At 38.3% G+C, this 26,728-nt stretch overlaps 8 protein-coding genes and 1 long non-coding RNA gene across 10 annotated transcripts; 5 read left to right on the forward strand and 4 right to left on the reverse strand.

Annotated features, from left to right (window-relative positions):
- Positions 1-669: 669 nt before the first annotated feature.
- On the forward strand, positions 670-3,454 carry LOC103837615 (protein KOKOPELLI). The gene is made up of 3 exons (XM_009113972.3): positions 670-955; positions 1,029-1,106; positions 1,350-3,454. The coding sequence occupies exons 1-3, from the start codon at positions 725-727 to the stop codon at positions 2,541-2,543; spliced, it is 1,503 nt and encodes a 500-aa protein (XP_009112220.2). The 5' UTR covers positions 670-724; the 3' UTR covers positions 2,544-3,454.
- LOC103837501 lies at positions 3,317-5,807 on the forward strand. Its single transcript, XM_009113858.3, has 4 exons — positions 3,317-3,546; positions 4,334-5,317; positions 5,398-5,472; positions 5,548-5,807. The coding sequence occupies exons 2-4, from the start codon at positions 4,511-4,513 to the stop codon at positions 5,662-5,664; spliced, it is 999 nt and encodes a 332-aa protein (XP_009112106.1). The 5' UTR covers positions 3,317-3,546; positions 4,334-4,510; the 3' UTR covers positions 5,665-5,807.
- A 2,428-nt stretch (positions 5,808-8,235) lies between these two features.
- LOC103837502 (probable glucan 1,3-alpha-glucosidase) lies at positions 8,236-11,616 on the forward strand. Its single transcript, XM_009113859.3, has 5 exons — positions 8,236-10,079; positions 10,157-10,292; positions 10,385-10,595; positions 10,711-10,917; positions 11,078-11,616. The coding sequence occupies exons 1-5, from the start codon at positions 8,270-8,272 to the stop codon at positions 11,444-11,446; spliced, it is 2,733 nt and encodes a 910-aa protein (XP_009112107.1). The 5' UTR covers positions 8,236-8,269; the 3' UTR covers positions 11,447-11,616.
- A 9-nt stretch (positions 11,617-11,625) lies between these two features.
- LOC103837503 (ultraviolet-B receptor UVR8) lies at positions 11,626-15,194 on the reverse strand. The gene is made up of 11 exons (XM_009113860.3): positions 14,939-15,194; positions 14,579-14,765; positions 14,342-14,488; positions 14,181-14,262; positions 13,635-13,790; positions 13,069-13,242; positions 12,842-12,913; positions 12,568-12,639; positions 12,296-12,414; positions 12,030-12,115; positions 11,626-11,958 (listed from the first exon to the last, which is right to left on the reverse strand). Exons 1-11 carry the CDS (start codon positions 15,036-15,038, stop codon positions 11,831-11,833), a joined length of 1,323 nt encoding a protein of 440 aa, XP_009112108.1. The 5' UTR covers positions 15,039-15,194; the 3' UTR covers positions 11,626-11,830.
- A 158-nt stretch (positions 15,195-15,352) lies between these two features.
- Positions 15,353-16,897, forward strand: LOC117127914. Its single transcript, XR_004450888.1, has 2 exons — positions 15,353-15,555; positions 15,786-16,897. It is a non-coding gene; the product is annotated as an uncharacterized LOC117127914 (long non-coding RNA).
- LOC103837504 (serine/threonine-protein phosphatase 7) lies at positions 16,795-19,380 on the reverse strand. Its single transcript, XM_009113861.3, has 5 exons — positions 19,120-19,380; positions 18,500-18,902; positions 17,315-17,953; positions 17,144-17,251; positions 16,795-17,060 (listed from the first exon to the last, which is right to left on the reverse strand). Exons 2-5 carry the CDS (start codon positions 18,878-18,880, stop codon positions 16,965-16,967), a joined length of 1,224 nt encoding a protein of 407 aa, XP_009112109.1. The 5' UTR covers positions 18,881-18,902; positions 19,120-19,380; the 3' UTR covers positions 16,795-16,964.
- A 553-nt stretch (positions 19,381-19,933) lies between these two features.
- On the reverse strand, positions 19,934-22,813 carry LOC103837505 (histidinol dehydrogenase, chloroplastic). Its single transcript, XM_009113862.2, has 13 exons — positions 22,553-22,813; positions 22,350-22,462; positions 22,215-22,267; positions 22,069-22,141; positions 21,878-21,979; positions 21,696-21,797; positions 21,520-21,591; positions 21,353-21,415; positions 21,241-21,282; positions 21,087-21,146; positions 20,872-20,982; positions 20,563-20,733; positions 19,934-20,485 (listed from the first exon to the last, which is right to left on the reverse strand). The coding sequence occupies exons 1-13, from the start codon at positions 22,608-22,610 to the stop codon at positions 20,111-20,113; spliced, it is 1,395 nt and encodes a 464-aa protein (XP_009112110.1). The 5' UTR covers positions 22,611-22,813; the 3' UTR covers positions 19,934-20,110.
- Positions 22,814-22,969: 156 nt separating this feature from the next.
- Positions 22,970-25,853, forward strand: LOC103837508 (increased DNA methylation 1). Its single transcript, XM_009113864.3, has one exon. It carries the CDS (start codon positions 23,536-23,538, stop codon positions 25,264-25,266), a length of 1,731 nt encoding a protein of 576 aa, XP_009112112.2. The 5' UTR covers positions 22,970-23,535; the 3' UTR covers positions 25,267-25,853.
- On the reverse strand, positions 25,639-26,557 carry LOC103837507. Of its 2 annotated transcripts, XM_009113863.3 has the most exons (3): positions 26,229-26,478; positions 25,941-26,046; positions 25,639-25,851 (listed from the first exon to the last, which is right to left on the reverse strand). In XM_009113863.3, exons 1-3 carry the CDS (start codon positions 26,336-26,338, stop codon positions 25,837-25,839), a joined length of 231 nt encoding a protein of 76 aa, XP_009112111.1. In that variant the 5' UTR covers positions 26,339-26,478; the 3' UTR covers positions 25,639-25,836. The 2 variants fall into 2 exon arrangements, with proteins under 2 accessions (XP_009112111.1, XP_018510656.1); XM_018655140.2 differs by lacking the exon at positions 25,639-25,851 and having other exon boundaries at positions 25,860-26,046; positions 26,229-26,557.
- Between the last annotated feature and the right edge of the window lie 171 nt (positions 26,558-26,728).

Here is a 26,728-nt window from a genome sequence, read left to right on the forward strand (position 1 = left end):
TTTCCCTAAAAGCAGCATTGCCTTTTTTTTTTACATCAGAGGGATAAGAAGATTGAATAATAATGAAAATGCTGAACTATGCGTTTGAAACATATATAGAAAAGCTGTTGAGACTTGAGAGAACAGAGAGCCAAAGACATTGTTCAAGTGGCTCCAAAGAAGTTGAAGACATTGTTCAAGTGGCTCTTCTCTGCACACAAGGCTCACCAGAAGATAGACCATGGCTCTGATTGGTAAACATTGAATAATCTCGGAATCGTGGAAAAAAATAGTCAAAAATCAAAATATGGAATTAAATTAGCTGCGGAAAAATTTTAAATTTGCAAAAATGGCCGAATACATACTAAACTGATTAAAATACTTTATTATATAATCTAATAATATGAAAGTGTTGAATTTGTCAATAATCAACTAAAATTTATTTTTCCATTTAATGAAGTTTTTTTCGTATTTTTTGTCTGTTACATTTTTGCGTTTTCTTCATTCCGCAACATTTTTGCGATTGATAAAATACTTATGTAATCGCATCTAAAAGCGATTTCGCTATTCCGCAAGGTTACCGATCAGAGCTTATGTGTTTTTTGTATATATCAATTGGTTATTGTGGTTTGATAATGTCATAATGATAATTTGTTATATAGGCAGTGCATTACAGTTTACTTGGTTTTTTAGAGTTAACAAATTTTCGACCGGTTAAGAGAAAAACCGGGAAGAACCAAAGTCGATGCAGAGTCGTTACTGCCGTACCAACGGTTTATTTATTTGCAAACGGTTATTTTTCCGTTACTCCAATCTGACGCATCTCTCTTCTTCTTCCCTCTTTCTTTCTTGGTTCTTTCTTAATAAGTTTTTGATGGATCCTTTCAACTTTGAGACCGATCTTCAGTCACTGAGAAGACTATACGGTCTTCTCCACTCAAATACAAACAATGAATCCATACCACAAGCCTTTCTGGTAAGTTTAACCTAAAGAACCCTATGTTTCTATCATCGATTGATCTCACATTAGTAACGTTGAAATTTTGCAGTTAGATGAGAACACTCAGTTTCTACTAAAGCGTTTGCTTGATTCTGCGACCAATGAGCTTTTGGCTAGACAAACCAAGGTTAGTTAGTATCTCATGTTCGGTTCTGTTCAAGATCCATCGATATTTTGAAGGCTATATATAAACATTTAATTAAGGTTTTAATAGAAAGAAATTTACACATTTTGAAACTTTTTTCTACTTAAAATTATTATAAAATTTTTGGGGGGTCATTTTGAAATACATATTAGATCCATGACCGCTCTTGGTTCTCCCACCATGTTCATGTTGTTGTGTTTTTTTCTTCTTGTAATGTGGTTACAGATACTTGCACAAGTACAGTTAGGTTTGCCAACACCGAGTAGAAACTCAGTCTCAAGGAGTGTCATTAAATTGCCTAGTAAGGTTGGTTTAACAGAGGAAGTCGTTGATTCAATCGAACGTATCGAAACACAACTTTCTGCTTTTCGTTTTTGCTCTAGTCGTGGTGATAGAACAAAGACGTGCAAGTCACGCAACATGCAAGAACACTCATCTTCTGTAATACCTTTTCAACGGTTAAGCGAGAAAGCATTGATGGCCCGAAGACAAAGCTATCAAGCTTCTGTGTCTGGTTTGAGGAGTACAAGAACCTCGAATATAGCACCTCGTCTTAGAAGTGTGAATAATAATGCTGCAGCTTGTGATGATCGAGCTTTGAATCTTGAGTCACAAGGAAGCAGTTCTCTTGATGATCAAGTTGTTTTGGTCAGGTCACGTCCGCCGTTACCTCATCGTCCTAAGCCAAGAGAGAGTAACAGAATGAAACCAACTTTGTTGGATCAAGAAACCGAGACATGGGATGAAGAGAGTGGTAACACACGGTCTGGAACAAGCTCACAAGTTTCTACGACAGATCAAGAATCAGAAGAGGAGTCTAGAGAAACAGGTTCAACCACTGGGTCAAGCTGGCAAACTCATGGTGAGAGCGTCACCGAGTCAGAAGACTCATCGTATAAATCATCAGGGAGTGATGATAACTCTCAAGAAAGTGACTCTCCTCCACACAAAAGGAGAGACAGCTCAAAGGAGACTCTCCTCCCTCACAAAAAGTCTAAAGGGAGGCTTAAAAGATTCAAGGAGAAGCTAGGTAAAGTGTTCCACCATCACCACTACCACCACCACCACCATGAGAGTAAAGAGCAAGGCCACAAGCCATCAGCATGGAAGCATTTAGTGAAGAAACATCTTCAGAAAAACAAAGAGAAGTTGGTTGAGAGGAGGGTGAAGTCAGAATCGAAAGGTTTGGTGACTAAACATAAGAGCAAAGGTGGGCAGTTTCATGCGTTAGTGGAAGGGTTGATGAGACATCGTAGAGGAAATTCGAAGATGAAAAAGCAGAGCCATGGCAGGAAGAAGATGAAGTGGTGGCAAACACGTAGACGTCAAGGTGGTATCAAGTTTCCTAAGGGAAGGAGGGTTAAGTTAGGAAAGACAAATTACTTGTGTAACAAGGATCAAGAACATGATGGAAACTAGTCTCAGAAGTAGATGATAGCATAAAAAAACAGAACTATAAACCCCAACAACCAGACCATGGATGCATGTCTCAAAAGTTTCCAATCCATTTCTACTAGTATAAAATAGAAATTCCTATTTTTACATTTAAAAAATAACTTTCTTCTATATTCACTGTTTAAGAAAAATAAATTGTAGCGACTTTTATTTTTATTATATATTTCTTTATTTTAGAAAAAAATATAGCAAAAACATTAAAATCTTAATCAACTATATTTATAATTATATTTTTTTTCGTCATAAATGAGCTTCCTTTACATCCATACCAAAAGACACATCTACAAAGAATTATAATTCAAAATTGAGGGCAAAAAAAGCAAGAAAAAATTAGAGCCAAAAAGAGACATATCATCTTATTTTATATTACCCGGAGAGTATATTAAAAATATTGAGATTTTTCTTTTAATTGTGCACACTTTGTTTGATATTTGATTTAATTCTGCTAGATTATACTACGAATTTTTTAGTCAACATAGTAAAAAAATAAAGAAATTAAAATTATATTTTGACTATGTTCATACTATAGATTCCAACTTTCTTTTTTTATTTTTTTTGCTAAAAGGATTTCAACTTTCTTTTCAAAGTATTTAAAAAGAACGGTTATGAAAGATAAAGTCAAGATTTCTTCCCGCAAAATCTATGACCGATAAATTTGGAAATAAAATTCAGTCTAAAAATTGATTTAAATATCATTATCCTTTTCTTTAGTTTTTATGGACAGTTTTTTTTTTATATATCTCGGGAAAACGTTGAATAGTGAAAAGAAAAAAAAAAAAAAAAAAACCACCATGTGAAGGTTGGTGTAGTGGCAAAGAACTCTTTTCGAATCTAAGCTCGTAAGGATCAGCATTTCCCAGAAAAATCTTGTTACCCGGATACGAAAAGAGATTGGTTTTATCGAAAGGTTCTAACTTTACGCATGCCCATGAATCGATGGTTCGATCTTAATCCAGATTTTGCGGAGGTTTGCTCACTCCAAAACCCTATAGATTTGGCCAAGTTTATTGATTTTAGACACATGCTTGATTTTTAATTTTGCAGATTGTTTAAATCGTGATTTTATTTTATTTTGTCTAGAGAGCTTGAAAGTTGAATTAATGGCTGCTTAATCTGCTTCTGTTAATAAAAAATAATGTAATGGCTACTTATGTTAATTTGCTTGAGTTAAAAAAATATTGTAATGGCTGCTTCATGTTGCTTCAGTTAACCAATTGTAGTAATGGCTGCTTAATCTGACTAATGGCTGCTTTCATCTGCTTCTGTATATATATATATATATTTTATATACTTACTATTAATGGTTTCTTTCGTTTGGATTTCATGCAATTGCTCATGCTCAGGTACAACCTGCTGAATAAACTTATTTAGTTTCAGACATCATTTTGTCATGTCTTTTGGTATCTTTCTTTTTGTTTTTGTTTTTGTTTTTGAGTTGATCTCAGCATGTTTTTGGCTCTTCTAATATCTGAAAGGCTGGGATGATATTGATATGTGATCAAACTGATTATAAATTATACATTCTCCTCACTCATGTATCACATTCTCACTTTAAGCCTAATACCTTAATTTAGCTGCATCATCATATCATTAGTTTATGCATTTTTTTCCTCCTGAATGTAAGCTTGGATCATAATGATTTTTTTTTTTTACATTATTGAATTCACCTTCTACCTTTGTTAAAGTGTTGTGTTACCAAAAGCTTGTTCCACTTAATGTTTGTGACTGACATCTTATTACTGTTTTCACTGCAGGAGCTCATCTGTTTTCTCTGTTAAGAGTATAGTACTTGATACAGTGTGGTCCATTTGCCTTATTGGATCTTTGAGTTGTCTTGTCTAAATGAAGGCCTCTTTAAACGGCTACATCATCTAAGTGAACTTTTAGTGTGGTCTTGTGAAGAAACAGAACTTTTATTTTGGGTGGGCTTGATGGGTAAAGAGAATCAGTTGGAGACAGCAAACTGTGGAGTCAATGAGCACGGTTCTCCACCCGTCAAGAACAACGAAGAACTAGCAGCAGTCGAGGCGCGTTACAGTACAGACAGTGGTGACTCTGGTTTGCCAACTTGTCGTGTATGCCATTCTACAGAATCCGACAAACGAGGAGATGCTGCCTTAGGACTTTTGGAGATCACTCCTCCGGTTCCAGAAGCTCGTAAAAGCAATGCAGACGAAGCTGAGGCTGAGCAGAAGAGTTGTATCGTCAAGAGCAACATTGATATCGAACTGGGAATCCAGCAGCAGCATCAAGGTGCATTGATTGAGCTTGGATGTTCTTGCAAAAACGAGCTTGCGTTGGTACACTACGCTTGTGCGCTCAAATGGTTCCTCAACCACGGTTCTACAGTCTGTGAGATCTGCGGGAATGCGGCGGAAAATATAAAAACTGGTGATTTCAACAAAGTGGTCATTGCCTTGAGAGATTACACGGCGCTAAGAGAAAGAACAGATCCAAACTCTGTATTACCGGTGAGTACAGATGAAGCTGCTGTCATTAGAAGGCAACGACTTAGTGAGATATCTTCATGGTTTGGTCCTCATTCCCTGAACAACAACAACAACAGCAACAGCTCTGTTGCGGCTTCTCAGGAACAACCTTTAGGTGTTGTGAGCTTTGACATGTTGCCAATGGAAAACCATGCAACTAAATGGGCTGTGGAAGGTACTGGGATTCTACTTGCTACCGGTTTGCTCACTGTTACTTTGGTCTGGCTCATTGCTCCTCGTGTTGATAAGGTAATGCCATGGACAAAACTGTGTGTCTAAGCCTCTCTAATGGGTATTATTGGTTAACGTTTCTTTTTTAATTCACGCAGAAAACTGCTAGGAGTGGAATTCATATTCTTCTTGGTGGTCTATGTGCTTTAATAGTAGTCATCTTCTTCAGATTTGTAAGTAAATAATCTCATTTTTACAAATTTTCTAGACTTTTTTTTTTACTAATCCACAAAAAACTTGGAAAACAGGTTGTGCTCACTAGAATTAGGTATGGTCCTGCACGCTACTGGGTAATCTTGTTCATCTTCTGGTTTCTTGTGTTTGGTATTTGGGCTTCTCGTTCGAATGCTCACAATGACACTTGAATCCATCTCTCTGCTCTCTCTCTCTTCTTTGTAATCTTTTGTTAAGAGAAAAATGTACATTGCTTCATCTTAGAAAAATAAGTTCACACTCATTGATTATGATGAATGTATATGGTTTACAATCGTCAATGTTGCTTTTTACATTTCCTCTGTTTTTACTTCATGTCAACGCACTTGACACCTAAAGCATGAAACTCAGTACATAAACCTCATTGTATCTCCTCAGTCACCACTCAACCTTTTCTCCTTCACGTCTCCAAAACACTTTGTAATCATTGAGCTCAACCACCAAGTTCTTCTCTGCCCTTACGGATGATTCCAACACTTGCCCACACTTCCGGAGTCTGCTCATCAACCCAACACATCATGAAGAGCAGTTTCCTATCTGGAAGCTTTAGCTTTTTTCAGATCACGCCTTGTTGATTTCACTTGGCTCATAGTCTGGTCCTTATGGGCCTTCATTTCAATAAGCGTGTACTATGTAGGCCTGGGAACATATCCCTAGAACCGAAAACCGAATTAAACTGAACCGAGAACCGAGAACCGAGATAGACGAAACTGAGACCGAATCAAATTTCATAAATATTCAAATAGAATCTATATCTCTTAAATGGAGAAACCGTAACTGAACAAATAACCAAATGGATATCAGAATTTTTAAATACATAATAGCAATTTTTAAGTTTTTGTCACAAAATAGCATTCAATAAAAAAAATGAACAAAATAACCTCTGTTTATTTTGAAAATTTTAATATTTTTCTTTTATTTTTTAAATTTTGAAACCATATCCTCAAAATCCCACCGCTTAACTCTAAACTCTAAGTCTAAATTAGTTAACATTATGGTATATATGTATTCACTATCTAATAAAATTTTATTTGGTCACTTTTTTTATGGGGGCTATTTTATGACAAAAATTAAAAAAACTGTCTTAGAAATTTTTTCTATTATATATCTAAACTGTCAATTATATTTAGTTGCTAAATAACAAAATACTATTCCTAAACCAAATTTCCCTAAAATTCAAATTACATGAATAGTTTTTTATTCGAAATAGTTAAAATTATCAGAATAACCCAACATTTTATCCGAACAACCCGATATTTAACTTGAATTAATTTAATTATTCGACGTTTTATCTATCTTATCCAAAATTACTTAGTGGAGGTTATTGGTTGTAGTATTTTAATGAATTTATGATTCTTTTTTGGATTTAGAAAATTTTAATAAATACATAGATTTTAAAGTCAAATAAGTAGATTTCAAAATCAATGATATAGATTTCAAAATCAAAATAACTGGATTATCATAAATCAGCCAAATAGTTAAGTAGAAATACCATAATGATAACATGTAAAATAGTTTAAGCAACGAGTTTTACATCTCTTGACCTGTCATAGAGCAAATCTTGTTCAAACACATATTTAATTAATTCCAGTTTTGTTTGTTTGCATAATGCATGTTTTGGACATGCTCAAAAGCTTACAAGACAGTGGAATTATCAATTTTGAAATCACAGAAAAGAATGATAAAAAAGTAATTTCATTATAAAAATCTTTTAATACAATGCAAAAAACCAGACTATAATAATAGCCAAAAAACTGCAGACTATAATACCCACATCAGATGATAAAAATAAATATAACCCCATCGTATAAAATAATAGCTAATTCAAAACCTTATGACATTATGTTTAATCCAACCATAACGTTCATCAACAGACATGCTAATGAAAACATCTTTCATTCCTTGTTGATGAGTGCTCGATGTTTTTAAATGGAAAAGTTACAAGCACACTACCGTTTAACAAAATAATCGTATTTTTGTGAGTGCTTGTTATAATTAATGGATGCAATACATATATACGAAACTTGGTGCCGAAAAAATATTAGGAAAACCAATAATACAGATTTGTCAAAATATCAAGGTTCAACTCAATATTTGCTCATTTGTATTTTTAACTTGAAATCATTCATAAACCCATTCAAATCTAATTTTAAATCAAATCTTTAAACAAATTATTATTATTGAATAACACCTGATTTTAAAATCTATTTTAAAATCATAAAACCAATAACAATTGATTTGAATATAGATTTTAAAATCATATAACCAATAACAATGAATTTGAATATAAATTTTAAAATCACAGAACCAATAACACTAGATTTGACTCGTATTTTCAAATCCATTAAAATATATGAACCAATAACACCCTGTTACATTCGTTTTTTTTGGATATGATCCAGTTCTCGATTTTGTTATCTGAACCAAACTGAAAATGAAATAACTGAGAAACGCAATCAAGTAAAATTTTTGTAAATAACCGAATGTTTCATAAAATATCTAGAACCGAAACCGAACCAAATATGTACCGATATCAAACTATGGATCAGCATTTGGGCCTTAGTGGGTTTGAAGATAAAATATATAGAAGATGAGAATACAATAAGAATTGGACTGTTCTGTGGATTAGCTTTTGGGCCTTAATTATAATAAGCGGTTCGAATACTCATTTGAATATATTCGACCCAGAAAGCTCGCCTCGAGTGTTATATGAATCTTCACTTTCCACATTCTTCCACGAACCGAGGAACCAAAAAAATGAGATCCCTTCTCTTCACACTGTCACTCCTCTGCTTCGCCTCACAAACGTCTCTCTCATGGAAGAAGGAAGAGTTCCGCACCTGCGACCAAACTCCCTTCTGCAAACGCGCTCGATCCCGCGCCCCCGGAACCTGCTCCCTAATCGCAACCGACGTCACCATCTCCGACGGAGATCTCGTCGCGAAGCTAACACCCAAAGATAACGACGATCACATCAATCCGCTGATTCTCTCTCTATCGGTTTACCGAAACGGGATCGTGCGCCTGAGAATCGACGAGGATCACTCGTTAAACCCGCCGAAGAAGAGATTCAGAGTTCCCGACGTGGTGGTCTCCGAGCTCGAGGCGAAGAAGATCCGCCTCGAGAAATTCGCCACGGAGAACGATCCTCCGTCTTCGGTCGTTCACGTCGGAGACGGCTACGAGGCGGTGGTGCGGCACGAGCCGTTCGAGGTGTACGTGCGCGAGAGATCAGGCGATCGCCGTCGCGTAGTGTCTTTAAACTCTCACGGATTGTTTGATTTCGAGCAGTTGGGGAAGAAAGGGGAAGGAGATAACTGGGAAGAGAAGTTTAGAACTCACACTGACTCGAGACCGTTCGGTTCTCAATCGATTAGCTTCGATGTATCGTTTTATGATTCTAGTTTTGTTTATGGGATACCTGAACACGCTACTAGCTTTGCTTTAAAGCCCACTAAGGGCCCAGGAGTTGAGGAGTCTGCTGAACCGTATAGGTTGTTTAATCTCGACGTGTTTGAGTACGACCATGAGTCTCCCTTCGGGCTCTACGGATCGATCCCCTTCATGGTTTCACATGGGGGAACTGGTAAAAGTTCCGGTTTTTTCTGGTTGAATGCTGCTGAGATGCAGATCGATGTTTTAGCTGAGGGATGGGATGCAGAGAGTGGTGGTGGAGATAGTAGAATTAATACATTGTGGATGAGTGAGGCAGGGATTGTGGATACCTTCTTTTTCGTCGGCCCTGAGCCTAAGGATGTTGTGAGGCAGTATGCTAGTGTGACTGGTACTTCAGCTATGCCTCAGTTGTTTGCTACTGGTTATCATCAGTGTAGGTGGAACTATAAAGATGAGGAGGATGTGGCGCAGGTGGACTCGAAGTTTGACGAGTATGATATTCCTTATGATGTTCTGTGGCTTGATATTGAGCATACGGATGGGAAGAGGTACTTTACGTGGGACAGTGCGTTGTTTCCGAACCCTGAGGAGATGCAGAAGAAGTTGGATGTGAAGGGGAGGCGGATGGTGACGATTGTGGATCCTCATATCAAGAGGGATGACTCTTACTTTTTGCATAAGGAGGCTACAGAGATGGGGTATTATGTTAAGGACTCGTCTGGGAAAGACTTTGATGGTTGGTGCTGGCCTGGTTCGTCGTCTTATATTGATATGTTGAGTCCGGAGATTAGGGAGTGGTGGGGTGGGAGATTCTCGTATAAGAACTACGTTGGTTCAACTCCCTCGTTGTATATTTGGAATGATATGAATGAGCCTTCCGTGTTCAATGGTCCAGAGGTTACTATGCCGAGGGATGCGTTGCATGTGGGTGGCGTTGAACACAGGGAAGTTCATAACGCTTATGGGTATTACTTTCACATGGCGACTTCAGATGGACTTGTGATGCGTGGAGAAGGGAAGGATAGGCCTTTTGTGTTGTCGAGAGCGATCTTTCCTGGTACTCAAAGATACGGAGCGATTTGGACTGGAGATAATACAGCGGAATGGGAACACCTTAGAGTTTCTATTCCAATGTTGTTGACACTTGGTCTTACTGGAATCACCTTCTCAGGTACAGTAACATTAACTGTAGGATTGTTTTTTTTTTGCATGGACTGTAATGGAAGCTTTCTTTTTTTTCTTTTGCAGGAGCTGATATTGGTGGGTTCTTTGGGAATCCTGAACCAGAACTACTAGTTAGGTGGTACCAAGTAGGTGCTTACTATCCATTTTTCAGGGGTCATGCTCATCATGACACCAAAAGACGAGAGCCTTGGTTGTTTGGGTAAAGATGTTATTTAAGTACTTGTTTTTTTCTTTCTTGTCAAGGCTTGTTATTCGAATATAAACGCTTCAGGGTATTTCATTTTGTTTCAGTGAACGGAACACAGAGCTCATGAGAGATGCTATACACACTCGTTACACGCTGCTCCCATACTTCTACACGTTATTTAGAGAAGCAAACGTTACCGGTGTGCCTGTTCTACGTCCGTTATGGATGGAATTTCCACAAGATGAAGCTACTTTTAGCAACGATGAAGCCTTCATGGTTGGTAATGGTCTGTTGGTTCAAGGTGTTTACACTAAGGTACTTAATTTCTACTTCCTTGTCTCGTTAACACAATCAAAATCATATCCGTAGAAAATGATCAAACAAACCGGTCGGTCACATAACTTCTTTCTCGTCTGTATGCAAAAATTAGGGAACAACGCATGCTTCTGTTTATTTGCCTGGCGAAGAATCATGGTATGACTTGAGAAACGGAAAGAGATACGTTGGAGGCAAGATTCACAAGATGGATGCTCCTGAAGAAAGCATTCCTGCGTTTCAAAGGGCTGGAACTATTATCCCGAGGAAAGACAGGTTCCGGCGAAGTTCATTTCAAATGGACAATGATCCTTATACTTTGGTACGTACAACTAGTCCATTGTCATCTGCTATAAGTTCAATGGACATCTCAGGAACTGAACTCTATTGATGAACTATGTGATCTAACATATAATCTGTAGACAGTGAAGCCTGTGATTAGTTAGTAACGGTCTGTAATCTTTGCGTTCTTTTTATATTAGGTGGTAGCGTTGAACAGTTCTCAAGAAGCAGATGGTGAACTCTACATAGACGATGGCAAAAGTTTTGAATTTAAACGAGGCGCATACATACACCGCCGCTTCGTCTTCTCAAATGGTGTACTTACATCAACGAACATAGCTCCTCCAGAAGCTAGTCTCTCTTCCCAATGCTTGATCGACAGAATCATCCTCTTGGGACACTCCTCGGGTCCAAATTCTGCACTGGTTGAACCTTTGAATCAAAAGGCAGAGATTGAGATGGGACCACTGAGAATGGGTGGGCTTGTAGCTTCCTCAGGCACAAGAGTCTTGACTATCCGCAAACCAGGTGTTCGAGTGGACCAAGACTGGACCATAAAGATTCTGTGATTGAACCATCTCTCGTGGCCGTATGGCCCGTATCTTCTCTCACTTATTTTAAAATATTTTTGGAAGTTTAGACTTTAGTTGTAAGAGCAAACAGTTGCATTGTTGTTTAAATTTTTGATAATTTTATAACGCATGGTTTCATAGTTAATAAAATTTGCATGCGTTTTTTAGTCTGATAATTACATAATGCATGCTTTGTTCTTTATTTCTTCTTTGATTACTTGGCGAAATAAACACTCTAGAGTGGAAAGTTAAAAAATACAAAAAGCAAATCCCAAACTTGACAGACGTAGTAGTACAAACAAACCTTAAACCCCATAAGAGATGATTGATAAACGTTCCGAGACCAAACCAAACACAAAAAGACAAACGAATTGTCCCAACTCAGATTCGTACACGCTTAGCATCAGTTTGTGGTACACTGATATCACCACCATTGCCTTCCTTTGAACCATTTACAGTTTCATCAGGAACAACCGCATATCTCTCTGATGGTGACACCCAGCTTTTCCCTATAGTAAGGCAATGGAGAAACTGAGTTATTAGCCCACTTGTGCTATTAAAGAATAGATTTCCTTTTTACCTGAAGATGGATCGCAATTAGAAGATTCTATCTGTTGTCCACTTGCTCCATCCACGCTAAGTGCTTCTATAATCTTGGGGGAATTCCTATAAAGACAGAAAACCAAAACATCCATTTCACATTATCAACGATGGGTACTGAATCGGATTGTCAAGCAGTGGGATTAGTGGAAGCAACGATATCAATGGCCAATCTTCATTCATATCTCTGTTCATAAAACCAAAATGTATGCAATCTATGAGCGTCTAGATGATCACAACTTTTACCTGTCAAGCGCTTCTCCAATGCCGAGCTGTCCATTTGTACCTCTGCCCCAAGCAAACACATTGTTTCGTTCAGTCACAGCCAAGGTATGTCTCCATCCACATGAGACTTGTACTACTTTCTATGAAATTCCAACAAAGATTTGTGTGCGTTAGAAAAGAAAACAGTAAACTGAGAGACGTGAGCTGATTAATATGATTATATAGCTGGCGAACAGTGTGACAAGCTGTCTGGTTAAATTTTCGTAGGGATCATTATAAGATAAGCAACATGCCTGGTCATCAGGAAACCGCACTTGCACAGGAGAACACTGGTCTATATTATCTCCCACTCCTACTTGCCCAAACTGCATGCTAAAAATACTGAAAATTAGAAGCTTGTCCAATTGGAGGTAAGTTACTAAAGTAACCCAATATATGGATTGCACGATTTTTCCTTAAAATACTATCCAAGTGGATGCATAAAGCAATGTGTAGATGATAGATTGTGTTCTATACATTCCTGCGAAATAATGTCCAGATAAAAACAAAAAGTAAGACATTCTTGACCTTATTCCAACCCCATCCATAGAGTTTTCCATCTGAAGTCAACGCCATTGTATGTCTCCAACCTCCGGAAATCTGGAAAAAAATAACCAAGAAAATCAAAAAGATGCTGAGCCAGAAGAACACAATCAGCAGATACATATACAATGAGAAAAGCCTTCTTCAACAGGCAATAACTGTCAGAAACTTTTACTACTTTAACCCCATCTGATGGATATTTCAAATGTCACCTGGGATATAACACTGCTGCCCAGCGCTTCCAGTTTGTGAGGAATAAGGTGATCCTCCAAGTCACCATGTCCTAGCTGTCCATATTTGCTCCATCCATAAGTATATAATGCTCCAGAGTAAGAAACTGATATCGTGTGCCGCCATCCACAAGCAACCATCGACATCTTCTCAGCCTACAAGTGTAGTTCCCGCAACCAGAAAAATGTGAATCATTAGAGCCGAAATAAATAAAAGAAGTGTCAAGCTAAAAGGAGCATACATGACATCAATGATCCATGTAGGATACCCCAAGGGCTGGTAATACACAAAATAATTTGTCTTCGATTATAGAATTCTATAAAGATTTATGGTCCCTTCCCTGACACCGATCAAGTGAAACTAGCTAGCATATATTTGTGACTCCATCAATCTTTACAGCTAAACGGGCATAGTGCAGCGCACATAATCAAGGGCAAGGCTCACTGAACTATCTTCGGTTAATTTCATGAATACTGAATTTCAAAGGCAAGCTTGAACAAGTAGCAGGTGTTTATAATAGTTCTAGAACAAGAGTCTGATAGCTTACACCAGCAGAAGTAACCCTTTCAGGAACCAAGCGGTCATTCCGGTCACCTAATCCCAAATTTCCATATCTTCCCCATCCCCATCCATAAAGATCACCATCTTCTGTAACCGCAGCAGTGTGTTCTGCACCAGCAGCAACCATTTTGATTCGTATTCCCTGCACCCATTAAAATTTGAAAGTGCTGATATAACACTGGGCATTAAGCTACCTAATTACATAAACTTACAGTCTCCACAGATTTTTAGCTATTTTTAGATATTATTACCCACAGTTGTAGCTATTTTTAGATCCCCCCCCCCCAAAAAAAAAAACAAAAAACAAATAACTAGTTACCAATCCTACATACGTTTAACTTTTATGTTGAAAATTTCTCCACCAGATGTGGACCCTTAACTAATACTCGTCTCTTTAAGAAGAGCAAGTTTTGTAATTGGACCCAAGATTGACCAATTCTTAAGCAGATTGTCTTTGGTGAGTTCAGGAAGCTACAATGACAAAAAAAAATGTTTTCATTATGCTACTAGAAGAATATATAGGGACACAAACCTCAAAGGCTTGAATCTTCCGAGGAACTAGAGAATCTTCAGTGTCCCCCAGACCAAGTTGACCATTCTGGTTGCGCCCCCAGCTTTATACACAGAAGATACGTTGGAAAACAAAACAAAAATGTACACGATAACCAACAAAACTACACTTGAGTGAAATACCTCTGCACCTCTCCTTCCATAGTCACAGCCAAACAATGACTATCCCCACAAGCAATCTGCTTTATCCGAACACCGTGCAATGCTTTGATTGGCAACGGAGTAAACAAGTCGCTCGAGTTCCCATGGCCTAATCTCCCAAAATCACCCCTGCAAAAAACACATGGAGGGAGAGAGATCAGATCCAGGCTTAAAGTCTGTGCCAATGAGTGTTCTCAAATACAAAATCCAGAAGCATACCATCCCCAACTGTAGACCTCCATGCGTGATTGTGAATAAGCAACCGTGTGGTCAGCACCACAGGTAACCGAAACGATTTGGTGGTCATCCAAGGCGCTTAGCTGCGTAGGAGAAGGCCGATCCTCTGCATCTCCATGACCTAATTGTCCATCCTCTCCTCTACCCCATGAGCAAACAACATCCCCAGCTACCAAATATTCAAAATCAAAATCAAAATCAAACATCGAATCATTGCTTCCTCGCAAGCCGCCATTAAACGGAGACGAAATAAACTACAGAGACGGTAAACTAACGCCGGCGATTCTACAGTTCCGGTGATCATCTATCTCCGTAACCGATAACAAAGAGTGAGAGACGTACTGAGTAGAGCGACGGAGTGACTAGCACCGGCTGAAATGAGGAGAACCTTACGAGGCGGAGCTGTAACTGCTTCATCGGCTACCATCTCCTCCTCCGCCATCGATCACAGTCTCTCTCTTCTGAACAGAAGATATTTATTTAGGTCTAGAAAAATCTAATTTCAAATTTTGCTTTATTAAAAAAAAAAGTATATGAAACTTCTATTTTTGTGATATATTAGGAAAATTTGGAGCTTCTCTTCCACTATCCGTAAGAGAGAGGGGTAATAAAGGCGCGATGGAGATTGCTTTACTGATCGTATTTTTTACAGTGAGGTCAGAGGTGGTTAAAAACTTATATTTAATGATACTGAGAAGGCCCAGGCCCACAGCTTTTTGTAAACCGCGCGGTAAATAATAAAATGTCGTGTTGCACGGAAGAGAAAGAGTGAAAAAAAGTACAGAGGCTTTAATTGCAGAGGGGTCCCTCCTCACATAGTATTCCAAATACGGACCTCACCGGTAAGTTTATTACTTGAATTGACCCGTTCATTTACCTCTTTGCATTAAATATCTTTCTTCCCCATTTATGTTTTTCTTTTATTAAACAGAAAATACATTGTATCCCTCTACTACTCCGTCTATTCCTATATCTTAGAAACATATATATTAAGAAAACTAATTTTTATCTAGAAAGTATCATTAAAACTATAAATTAATGGTATTCAACCAATTACAAAATAGAGTATTAAAATATGATTGGGTACACAGTTTTTAATAAAGTAAAAGTTACCTAAAAAAATGAAAACATCTTATATATTGGAACATCAAAATTCTGCAAAACATCATACTTTCAGGAACAGATGGAGTATTAGTTTTTGCTAAAAAAAGGTTTAAAATCGAAATTAAAAACCAACATTATATGCTTGCCAATGACAAGTTGTCACATCTCTAGCTAGGAAATTAGGTGAAGAAAGTTAGGAGATGAAATGAATGAAGGCATTATTGCATTGCCTAATACATCAATGATTCATAGGTATTGTCCTATTTTGGCATTAAAGTCAACTACACAAACTTCTAGATTAGTATAGTCTCTTATTGTGACATTTGTTGTCACCTTATCACACAAAATCACAACTACTTTTATTGCATAATTTTTTTTTAAATAAACATAGTAATGATTCATGGAAAAGTGAAAACTATATGTGGAAATCACTGGGAGCACCTACAATTCAAGGTATGTGACTTTAAGAAAGTTTCAAAAGTTTTATTAGAGAGACGAGATAAGACCTTATAATAATATAGGCTTGACATGGAGGTTTCAACTATTATTGTTAAGAAGCTAGCTCTGTGCACATGAAAGCATTAAAAACATTGAGGTGAGTACATGTCGAAGTTTGTCGATGAACAAGGTACACAGTAAAAACCCAACACCCACGTGGGTTGGTGTGACTCTTTTGTAGGTTTAATCACTTTCCACTTCGACTTATGATTTGGCAAGTCAATTCAAGCTTAAATGCTTTTGGTTATCCATTACAAGGGTCGACCTAAGTAACATTTCAGGTTTGCAAAATGTCTAACCATATATATTGGTGTTGAGAAGTGATGATAATGGGGAACACTCCCACCAATGGCTCTGTTCTGTTACTGAGGCATCCCTAGCAATTTTTACCAGCTCTGCAATCATTAGTTGACACTCTCGTTAAAACCTAAACAAAAGATCCAAGTCCAAAGGCAAGAGCTCGATTCAAAGAACTAATGTCCAAAGGAGATCAGGGTTTCTATGTTTAGTAAAAACGTAAGAACTATGAACTAAAATGAGACTGAAGCTAGTTAAACTTTACTTCTATACCTCAGCATTTCTTCTGTGTCCTGAAGTATTAAATCCATAATCAAATAATAATTCTCCAAATGTGTCAACTTTAACCAGAATTGATTTACACTTGGTTCCTTTTTTTTTTGTAAAGTGATGATCAATCATAAAAAAAAACTGTAAAAACTTCATTACAAGATTCTCTCCTCTTTCAACTATATTCACGATCTCAGCGTCAGTGACTTGCGTGTTCCTCGTTGGTGTCCAATGCAGACTTATCCATCTCATCATCAGAATCAATCACGTTTTCAAAGTCATAAAACGGATTTGCCTGCATGTTTAAAAGAAACAAATGTCACACTATATGAATCCAAACAAGTTGTTCATTACAAGAATGGTGAAGTAACTAACTACCTTTGGTCGTGGAGTAACTGCTTCAAAACTTCTAAACTGAGGATCAGTGAAGTCAGGAGCCTGCAGTATAATATAAGCTCCTTTGTTTCTATACCTCTCCTCCGTTGCCTGTATGACACCAACAATCAGCATAATCTCCTTGTGTCAGTCAACATTACATTAGAGAACTACCTGGAACTGTGGATAGTCTGGAGCACTGAAGATAGTAATAAGCTTTCCGGATTCAACACTGTGATCTATTGTATATCCTATGTCCATTCCACCTAGGCCGTCTCTCTTCTCTCTAGCATCTGGACCTTCATGTGATCTTATGATTAACTTCAGTTCACACTTCTTCAAAAACTCCTCTGTACAATCAGGACCCCAAAGAAGACCAATGCCTCTCTGTTCATTCGGCGAAAGGCCAGGACTCATTGAAGGATCAGACCACAGAACATCTCCGGGGATCAAGTTGGAACCTTCCCAAGGAGGATCAAGAACTGATCTTCTAGCTTGCATCAACTCTTCTAGAGTACCGAGTTTCAATGAGCTCGTTTCAGGCTCTAGAAGACGCACCTTGCGGTTCTTTTTACCCCTTGTTCTCTTAGGCAAGATAGGGCTGCGGAAAAGGCCTCCGTGCGCTGTGTAAACACGTCCTGCGATGATTGAAGCCAAAGGAAGAGCTTCGAAGCAGCCTAAGCATTTGCGGTACACATGCTTTCCCTTGTCACCGTATTTTGTAAGCACTTCCTTCTCGAAACCGTACATAGATGTGCAGTATTTGGATTCATGGTTGCCACGGAGAAGGAAGACTTTGTCAGGCATCAAAACCTAAACATCCAAAAAGATATGAGCATTAACACAAGGGTAAGTAGCCCTGGGCATTTTTTCGTTTTTGGGTTCTAGAGGTTTGGGATCTATTCGGGTATTTAGAAAATTCGTTCGGATAACAAAGTTAGGAACCGGCTAATATCCTAGATAATTTTGGATTCTGTTCGGTTTTGGTTTTTCAGTTAATTCGGGTTAAAAGATCAGAAATTCAAGTTTTTCAGATTAAATATCAGAACCTTTTTCAGATAAAAATTTGGATAATTCGAATAAAAAAATATGGTAATTCATTTTTGAGTTTTTTGGTTTACAAATAGTATTTTAAAATTATTTAACTATTTTAAAACTAAATACAGTTAATATATATAAGTATATAAATTATATTATAGAAATTTGGGTATCCAGGTTTGGTTCCGGTTTTTTTGGTTCTAGAGACATAGGTTCCGCTCGGGTAACTGGTATGATCAAAACCCGAACCGAACCTCCTTTTTTTGGTTCGGTTCTTCAGCCTAAGCCTAAGGGTATAGTTAGTTAAGAGTTTGTTGTTACCTTCCAGGACAAGAGGACGAGGAAAGTCTCGAGACCCCAAGCACCACGATCAACATAGTCCCCGTTGAAGACATAAAACTGGTTTTGAGACGGAAAGCCAGCATCTTTTAACAAGAAGAGAAGGTCATGGAGCTGACCATGAACGTCACCAACGACAACAACTTTGGAATCAGAGTCAAGATCATCGACATGGACAATGTTACGTTCTTTGTGGAGGATTTTGGAAGCGGTGAGGATGAGGGAGTCAAAGACGTTGACGGGCATCACCGAAGGTAACTGAGAAGGAGGGAGGTTCCATGAAGACCATTCGAAAGATGACATGAGGCCGTGGACCCACTCGTTGGTGAGAGTCCCACCGTTTGGCCACGTAACAGGTTCCATTGGAGGTAACTGAAGACTATAACTGTAACACACAATCCAAAAGAGAACAAGCAAAGTCTTGAGAGCCTTTACTAAGAGGTTACAATGATTGTGGAAACAGAGGAGCTAGAAACCATCCATAAGAACATAAAAAATCGAATCTTTATAATACATATCGTTATATATTTGATTCATCAGAACAACAACAGCTCAGAATCTAATCATGCCAAAGTAATTGAATTACCAAAATCGAAATTCACCTGGTTCAGATGTGGAGACGATTCAGAATTTTTAAAGCTCCGATCTTGGAACTAGCTAGTTACTTTGCTTCCTCCTCTCTCTCTCTCTCTCTCTCTCTCCAGACAGCTCCGTCGTCGAGATTTAGGATCTGTCTGGCTGGCTTTATGGGATTCATTTCCTTTTAAATTTAGTCTAAACTATTGCTTCAACCAGCCGAAGGATTCAAATCAGATTAAACCGACCGGTTTGTTAGCTAACCGACCTTGTAAGACACCAGTAGTTTGAGAAAAAGAAAGCTTCTGCGGTTCTACCGTTTTGATTTTGGATTAGCAGGAAATGGTCAAGTGGTTTATTCTGGTTTTGATAACCAAATTGAGACGAGTGTAAACTGGTTTGTTTCGGTTACGTCTCAATTTCCTTTTGGTCTGTGATAATCTTCTTCCTTCTGTACGAATTTCGGTTCGATTAGTCAAATTAAAACCGGTTAGATCGGTTCGATTTAGAGAGAGTTTGAAAGCTTGAAGCAAGGTAAGCAGTGCTATTAAAGCGAGGTGGACCTTGATGATGTTCAGAAACTTATATGGATGATACTGCTGATGCTAAAGCGTATCAAGATGTGAGTCCAAACTTTGTTACCACTTTTGAATCCTTCTTTGTTGGACTGTGTTAGCATTTGTTAGATATTCAGGAGCTGAATGATATTCATCTCCCTCTCCTTGTGATGGTATTGTTCGATTTTGCAAGAACCTAAACTCAAAACATGTGTTGTTCGGTCTGTTCCTTTCACTCTGCAGTTCTTGAAGAACCTTTGGCAGCTTGAGAGCAGGAAGAAACTGATCAACAAAACGATTCTATCATTCTTGAAGCTTACTGTATAAACGTGAAGTCTCTGTCATTTGTAAATAAACCAATCCAGATTATGACAAAGAGTGTTACATCTCTTTATTTATGTCATCAAACAATCTAAAGAAACCAAATTTTCTCTCCTATGAATCTGCAACTGACGTTCATTCACTTGGTTTGAGAAGCCTGTTTAGCTTCAATATCCTTGAGTCTAAGCGTGACGGCTCTCTTGTGTGCATCTAGACCTTCGATCTCAGCCATGGTCGCCACATAAGGACCAAGGTTTCTCAGACCTTCCTCTGTCAAGGACTGTACAGTCATGAACTTCAAGAAAGAGTCTAGAGAGACGCCACTGTACATTCTCGCATACCCATATGTTGGAAGAACGTGGTTTGTGCCGCTAGCGTAATCACCCACACTCTCTGGCGTCCAAGGCCCTATGAAAACAGAACCTGCGTTCTCTATCAGTCCCTCCCATTTCTCAGCGTCTTTGACGTTGATGATCAAGTGTTCGGGTGCATACAGGTTTGAGAAAGTTATTGCCTGAAAGATTAAGAAACAAAGTTGGTTTGGGATGGTCAGAGTAAAAGTGTGACGGTAGAGATAGAGGGTGTGGGTACCTCAATCATATCTCGAGCAAATACTGTGAAACTGTGACTTAGTGCTTTTGAAGCAAACTCTCCTCTAGGAAGGCTTTTGCACTGTTTGGCAATTTCTTCTTCGATTGCTTTGAGGTTTACACCGTCGCCTACAATAACAAGAACAACTTGACTATCTGGACCATGCTCAGCCTGTGGAGAAAACAACAACAAAAATGTACAAGTTAGTAGATTCGAAAAGGGGAGAGACAAACTCATCCTGATGTGTTAAACTGAAAATGTGCTATACTGAAAGATAAATTTTTATGGCTAGTGAGAGAGAAGAAGTACCTGAGAAAGCAAGTCTGCTGCAATGTAAACTGGACTAGCATGTTCATCAGCGATGACTAGAACCTCTGAAGGGCCAGCAGGCATATCAATCGAAACCATTGCCTCACTGTTCTGAAGTAAGAGAAACAGAAACAAAATGAGCGGGTAAGCATCGATCTAGTAGGACTCATAAACAATTTAGAACCAGAAAGTAATAGTGGAAGGATATTATGTACTTGAAGAATCATCTTAGCAGCTGTAACATACTGATTCCCAGGACCAAATATCTTCTCAACCTGCCGTAATAAACCAAAGAAAAATTTCATGTTTGATTGGCTGGAAAAATGTCCGATATAAGCTACTGAGTCATATTATTAACCCTATTTATACCTTAGGACAAGAATCAGTTCCCCAGGCCATGGCAGCTATAGCCTACAAAGGCAAGATGGAAATTATCAAAATCTTACAATTGAAAAATGTGAAAAGGCTAACACAAACACACCTGCGCTCCACCAGCTTTAAGTATGTGAGTGACACCAGCCCTCTTGGCGCAATACAACACCTCCTGCAACAACGGCATAACAAATCCATCAGCTCGGAAGCTAAAAAAGATAGAAAAACGTGAGTAATATTGAATGTCCCACAGAAACAAAACAACTAGAGTGCTACCTTACATATGCTTCCTTCCTTAGTTGGTGGAGTTGCGAGGACAACTGTTTTGCATCCAGCAATCTGAGCAGGCTGAGAGAAGAATCAAATGAAAAAAAAGATCACATTATTGCACAACTACAAGAAGAATAAGAAGGAAAAAAAAAGGCAAAAGTACTAAACACTAGATAGCTTACAATAGCAAGCATCAAAGCAGTAGATGGCAAAACAGCTGTTCCACCAGGGACATAAAGACCTACAGACCCAATAGATCTCGACACCCTTTTACATCTGACACCCTAAAAAAAAAAGACAAAACGAGTGAAAATTACCTTGAAGACTTAAAGTAGCTATCAGGTGACTGACTGAATGGACTTACTTTCATATTCTCAACGCTTTTCTCAGTTGACTTTTGAGCTAAATGAAATGCATAAATGTTGTCGTATGCAACATCAAACGCTTCTTTGACTTTAGAGTCAAGCTAAACACAAAAAGACAGAAACGAAGCTCATTTACTACACATGAAAGAGCAGTTTAAAACCATGTATGTCTACAATGTTAGTCTTCTACCTCAGGAAGAGAAAGCTCAGACACATCTTCCACCACGTTATTGAGTTGGACTTTGTCAAATCTTTCAGTATATCTGAAACAGAAGCAAGTTAAAATGGTTTCCATGGAAAATATGGAATGAAACTAAAAGACTATCAGTGACTTACTCTTTGACAGCAACATCTCCTTTGCAACGAACGGCGTCGATGATTGGGTTAACCTGAAGAGAGGAAAGATCATGTCCATAAGGATAAGAGAAGTGGGCACATTCACAAGCAAGCAAGAGAGGAGAGGAAACTTACAGTGGTGAAAATGGAAGAGAAGTCAATGCGAGGACGTGACTTCAAGTTTTCAACTTGAGAGAAACTAAGTTCAGATAATCTATAAGACTTCATTGCGCACCTAACAACGTCTCCTGTAAAAAAAACGAAACTTTTGCATTTGGTTGAGTGTGAAACGGATTAGTGAAAGCTTGAAGAATCTCGTAATCGGATAAAGCTCGTACCTTTCTTAGAAGCAGCTGTGTGAGGGGAGAAGGAGAGACGAGCAAGATCGAATGACATTTTCACCTGATTGCTCAAACACAGAGAGTGTGTCGCCGGCGGAAATGAACGGAGATGATTGAATGGGTTTGAAAATGGATACAATTGTTATTGGGCCGAGTAATAGAAAAGCCCATCATGAATTTAATTGTTTGAGCTGATGCAAGAGAAAACACAGGAAGACTAGAGCATCATATCAAAGAAAGAATATCAAAGTTCTTGGCAAGTGTTATTTGGGGGCTAATGGTGTAAGTAACGTATTGGCAATAGTGGATTATACGATTCTTATGTAGGCTTAGTAGGCTAGCCACGCTCTTAATATTTTGTTTCTACAACTTAATGACATAGCAACGATTTGTATATGGCTATTAATAAAAAATCAGCTCATGTATATTAGCAAGAATTTACAACAGTCATCCAATCTTTCTTCTTTTTTTTTTAAATTGTTTCTCCAACTCTCTAGCCTTCGTCTGCATTATAAAATAAACAATGAAAACTATTTTGGTTTTTATCAAAAAAAAAAAGAAGAAAAACTCAGTAGAAAATTTCCATGCTCAATAAAATAATTGATCTATGGTTATTGGTATTCCACATGCAATTTAGCTCATGTATTTAGTTAAAAAAATATAGCTCATGTATATCAACAAGAATTTACAAAACTCATCCAATATTTATGTTCTTTTTTTTTAAAATTGGTTTTCCAACTCTGCATTATCAATAAACAATGAAAACTATTTTGGTTTTTAACTTAAAAAAAAAAGTAGAAAATTTCCATTTAATTAAGGTATAAACATGTAAAAAAAACGGTAATTATCTTAATCGAAGTGAAAAAAAGGAAAACAAATAAATAAACCCTCCAAAAACCTTAACGCCGGATTAGTCTCAGAAAAACCTAAATAGTTTCCTCTCCTTCCTCACCACGATCACTCCAAAAAAAATCTCGAAGATGATGACGACGACGACGGATGATCTCAACGATCCATGCGATTTCGTCACTGTCGAAGCGGAATCGAACCCAGACTCACTCCAACAATGGCTCTCCACCGTAGAAAACGGAAAGGCGAACGGGACGCGACGGTCGGATATCTCCACGAAGGCGAAGAAGCATCTCTCCTCTCTCGGCTGGCGTTTCGCTTACTTTCCTAAACGGAATAAGAAGCGAGAGCTCCGCTATAAATCTCCCAAAGGAAAGTGGTTCTACTCTCTAGCCACAGCTTGCTCGAGCTGTGTACACGAAGACGACGATGGCTCGAGACGAGAGCTGATCGTTCCCGAATCTGATGAGTCTCCGAGAGATCTCTCAGTAGCTTTCATCGAAACCGTTTCTGGTGATAATGTATCGAGGAGGAGGAAGAGAGTGAAGAAGGATTGTGAAACGGCGGCGTTTAGTGGGAACAAAGCGCTTATTGTGTCGAAGAAGAGGAAGGAGAGAGTGAATGTTGGTGAAACGGCTGCGTTTAGTGGGACCAAAGTCGTTCTCATTGTTGATGTGTCGAAGAAGAGGAAGAGAGGGAATGACTGTGAAACGACTGCGTTTAATGGGGTAGCTCTTAAAGAAGAAAAGAATCATCCTTTGTCTGATATTCTCAATGTTGATGTAATAAACCAACAAGAGAAGAAGAGAATGGCTGCTGCTGCGTTTGATAGCAAAGCCAAGGGGGAGATAAGGCCGAGGTTTGAGAAGTCGTTGAGGAAGGTCTTGCAAGTGATGGAGAAGAAGAATGAAACGTGTGAAAAGGAGTATATAAGGTTCTGGAGGAAAGACTGTGGTCCAGAGAAGAATTGTGACGTGTGTTGTGTTTGTCATTTTGGTGGAGAGTTGCTTCTATGCGACGGTTGTCCATCAGCGTTTCACTATACTTGCATCGGGTTACCCATTCTCCCCGAGGAAGAGCTCTGGTTCTGTCCATGTTGCTGCTGCGATATCTGTGAATCAATGGTAACGTTGGGAAACAGCAAGTTGATGACTTGTGAGCAGTGTCAAAGGAGGTTCCATCTAAAATGTTTAAAAGAAGAGACTTGTCTTGTTTCGTGTAGAGGCTGGTTCTGTAGTAAGCAATGCAGCAGAGTTTATTCCGCGCTTCAGAGTCTACTAGGACGTAAGATTGTGGTAGGGGAAGAGGGTTTGGTTTGGAGTTTGATTAGAGCTCCTAATGATGGTGAACACTACGATGATGAACAAATGGCCAAGCTAGACTCTGCTGTTGAGATACTTCACCAAGGGTTTGAGCCTTCAACGGACCCTTTCTCTGGGAGAGACCTTGTCGAGGAGTTGATATACAGGAAGGACGCTAGTGGTGTGGGTCGTGGGTTTTACACGGTTTTGGTAGAGAGGAACAACGAGCCTGTGACTGTGGCGGCGATGAGAGTTGACAAAGATGTAGCTGAGATCCCTTTGGTGGCGACATTGTCTAGTTACAGGAGAAGTGGGATGTGTAGAGTGCTTATGGATGAGTTGGAGAAGCAGATGTCTAGAATGGGAGTTCGTAGATTGGTCTTGCCTGCTGCTAAAGATGTTGTGACTACTTGGTCTCAGGGGTTTGGGTTCAAGGTGATGGAGAGTTGGGAGAGGTTGGAGTTTGTGAAACATGGGATGCTTGATTTCGTTGGCACTGTGATGTGCAGTAAGTTTCTGAGGGAAAGAGAAGTGTCAGGAGAGTCAAGCTTAACTGAATAGGAGTTGGGAACAGAACCTGATAACACTTTTTGTCATGTAAAGATTCAATCTACTCTTGACGTGGGATAACAAAGCATATAACTTTTTGTACATCTTTTAGTGTGTTAACTAAATCAGACACCTTGATCGGATCCATAACTACTGTATACAAGTTTCTTAGAGAAACAACCAAGAAAATGCAATATAAGAAGCATTTTCTAAAGAGTATTGGCTCAATCTGAGGTAACAAGTTTTAATCTGAAAAGCCTCTGTCTATGGTCCAAATAATGCAGGCTTCTTCTAGAGGTATGAAGACGATTGGTCATTCATGAACTCAAAAGTCTCAGGCATTCCCACAAATCACAAATGCATAAATTAATCTAAGGCTCAAGATGATGAACTAAAGCTTGAACAATCCACACAATATTCAAATGAAGAATACACACTTTATTGTAAGCTCATAGAGTTGATCTTAACATTTTATTACTACTATACATATACAAACTTGTTGCCTATTTTTTTTTTTGTTCTTTTTAACAAATTCAGAAAATAAATCAGATGATTAAGGTAGAGATTAGGCCGGTCCCATCACTATGTCATTTGCCACTGCAATTCATAGCAAAAAATTAAGCTAAATAAGCAAATAATATATATAACTTGATAATCCAAATACATAACTGAGGAAGAAACAAGACCTTAAGAACAGGCTCTCCTTTGTTAGTATTAGCAGATTGTTTAGCCATTTGCTGTAACTGAGCTTGTGCAGCCCTTCCATGTGCAGACTTTTTAAACTCTTCTTCTCTGCCCGTTTCACACACACACACAAAAATAAAGACATTATTTGCATACAAATTTTCAGACACAAGCTCTGTCTTAATGATCCAAACATGAATTCAAGGTTCTAAATCGGAAAGAAGTAAACTTTCAATAGATATGATTCGGAATCGGGAAGATCAAAATGAAGAGGAGGAGAGAGAGAGTACCGTCGCATGGCAGCTTCGGCGGCTCTGGCGCGAGCTTCGGCGGAGGCTTGTCTCTCTTCTTCCTTACGCTGCTTCTTTTGCGTTCCGTTGATGCAACTGAAACAACCCATCGCCGATCAGATTGGTTAATTGATTGACTCTCTTCGCTTGTCTTCTCTGCTATTTTACCAAAGTGACAACGCACGCACGCACGGACGCTGATCGGAGAACTAGACAAAAGAAGACGCGTCTTCTTCTGCCGATAATGGGCTTCTTTCACCGTGTTTTCTTCTACCATAATGGGCTTCCTTAAATGTTTATGGGCTTTTTAATTTTAGATTAATTAATTAATTACGTTCATTTATCTGTAAGTATGTGAGGTTATGGACCTTTTCATTCCTTAAATGCTTATGGGCTTTTTCATTTTCAATAGATTTTACTTATCTCAAATGTTTTAAAATTTATCTGTATGGTTTTTCAAACATTTAAATTTTATTCACTGAATAAATATAAGTATGTGA

Source organism: Brassica rapa, chromosome A09 (genome assembly GCF_000309985.2).
Source record: "Brassica rapa cultivar Chiifu-401-42 chromosome A09, CAAS_Brap_v3.01, whole genome shotgun sequence".
Taxonomy (NCBI): Eukaryota; Viridiplantae; Streptophyta; class Magnoliopsida; order Brassicales; family Brassicaceae; genus Brassica; species Brassica rapa.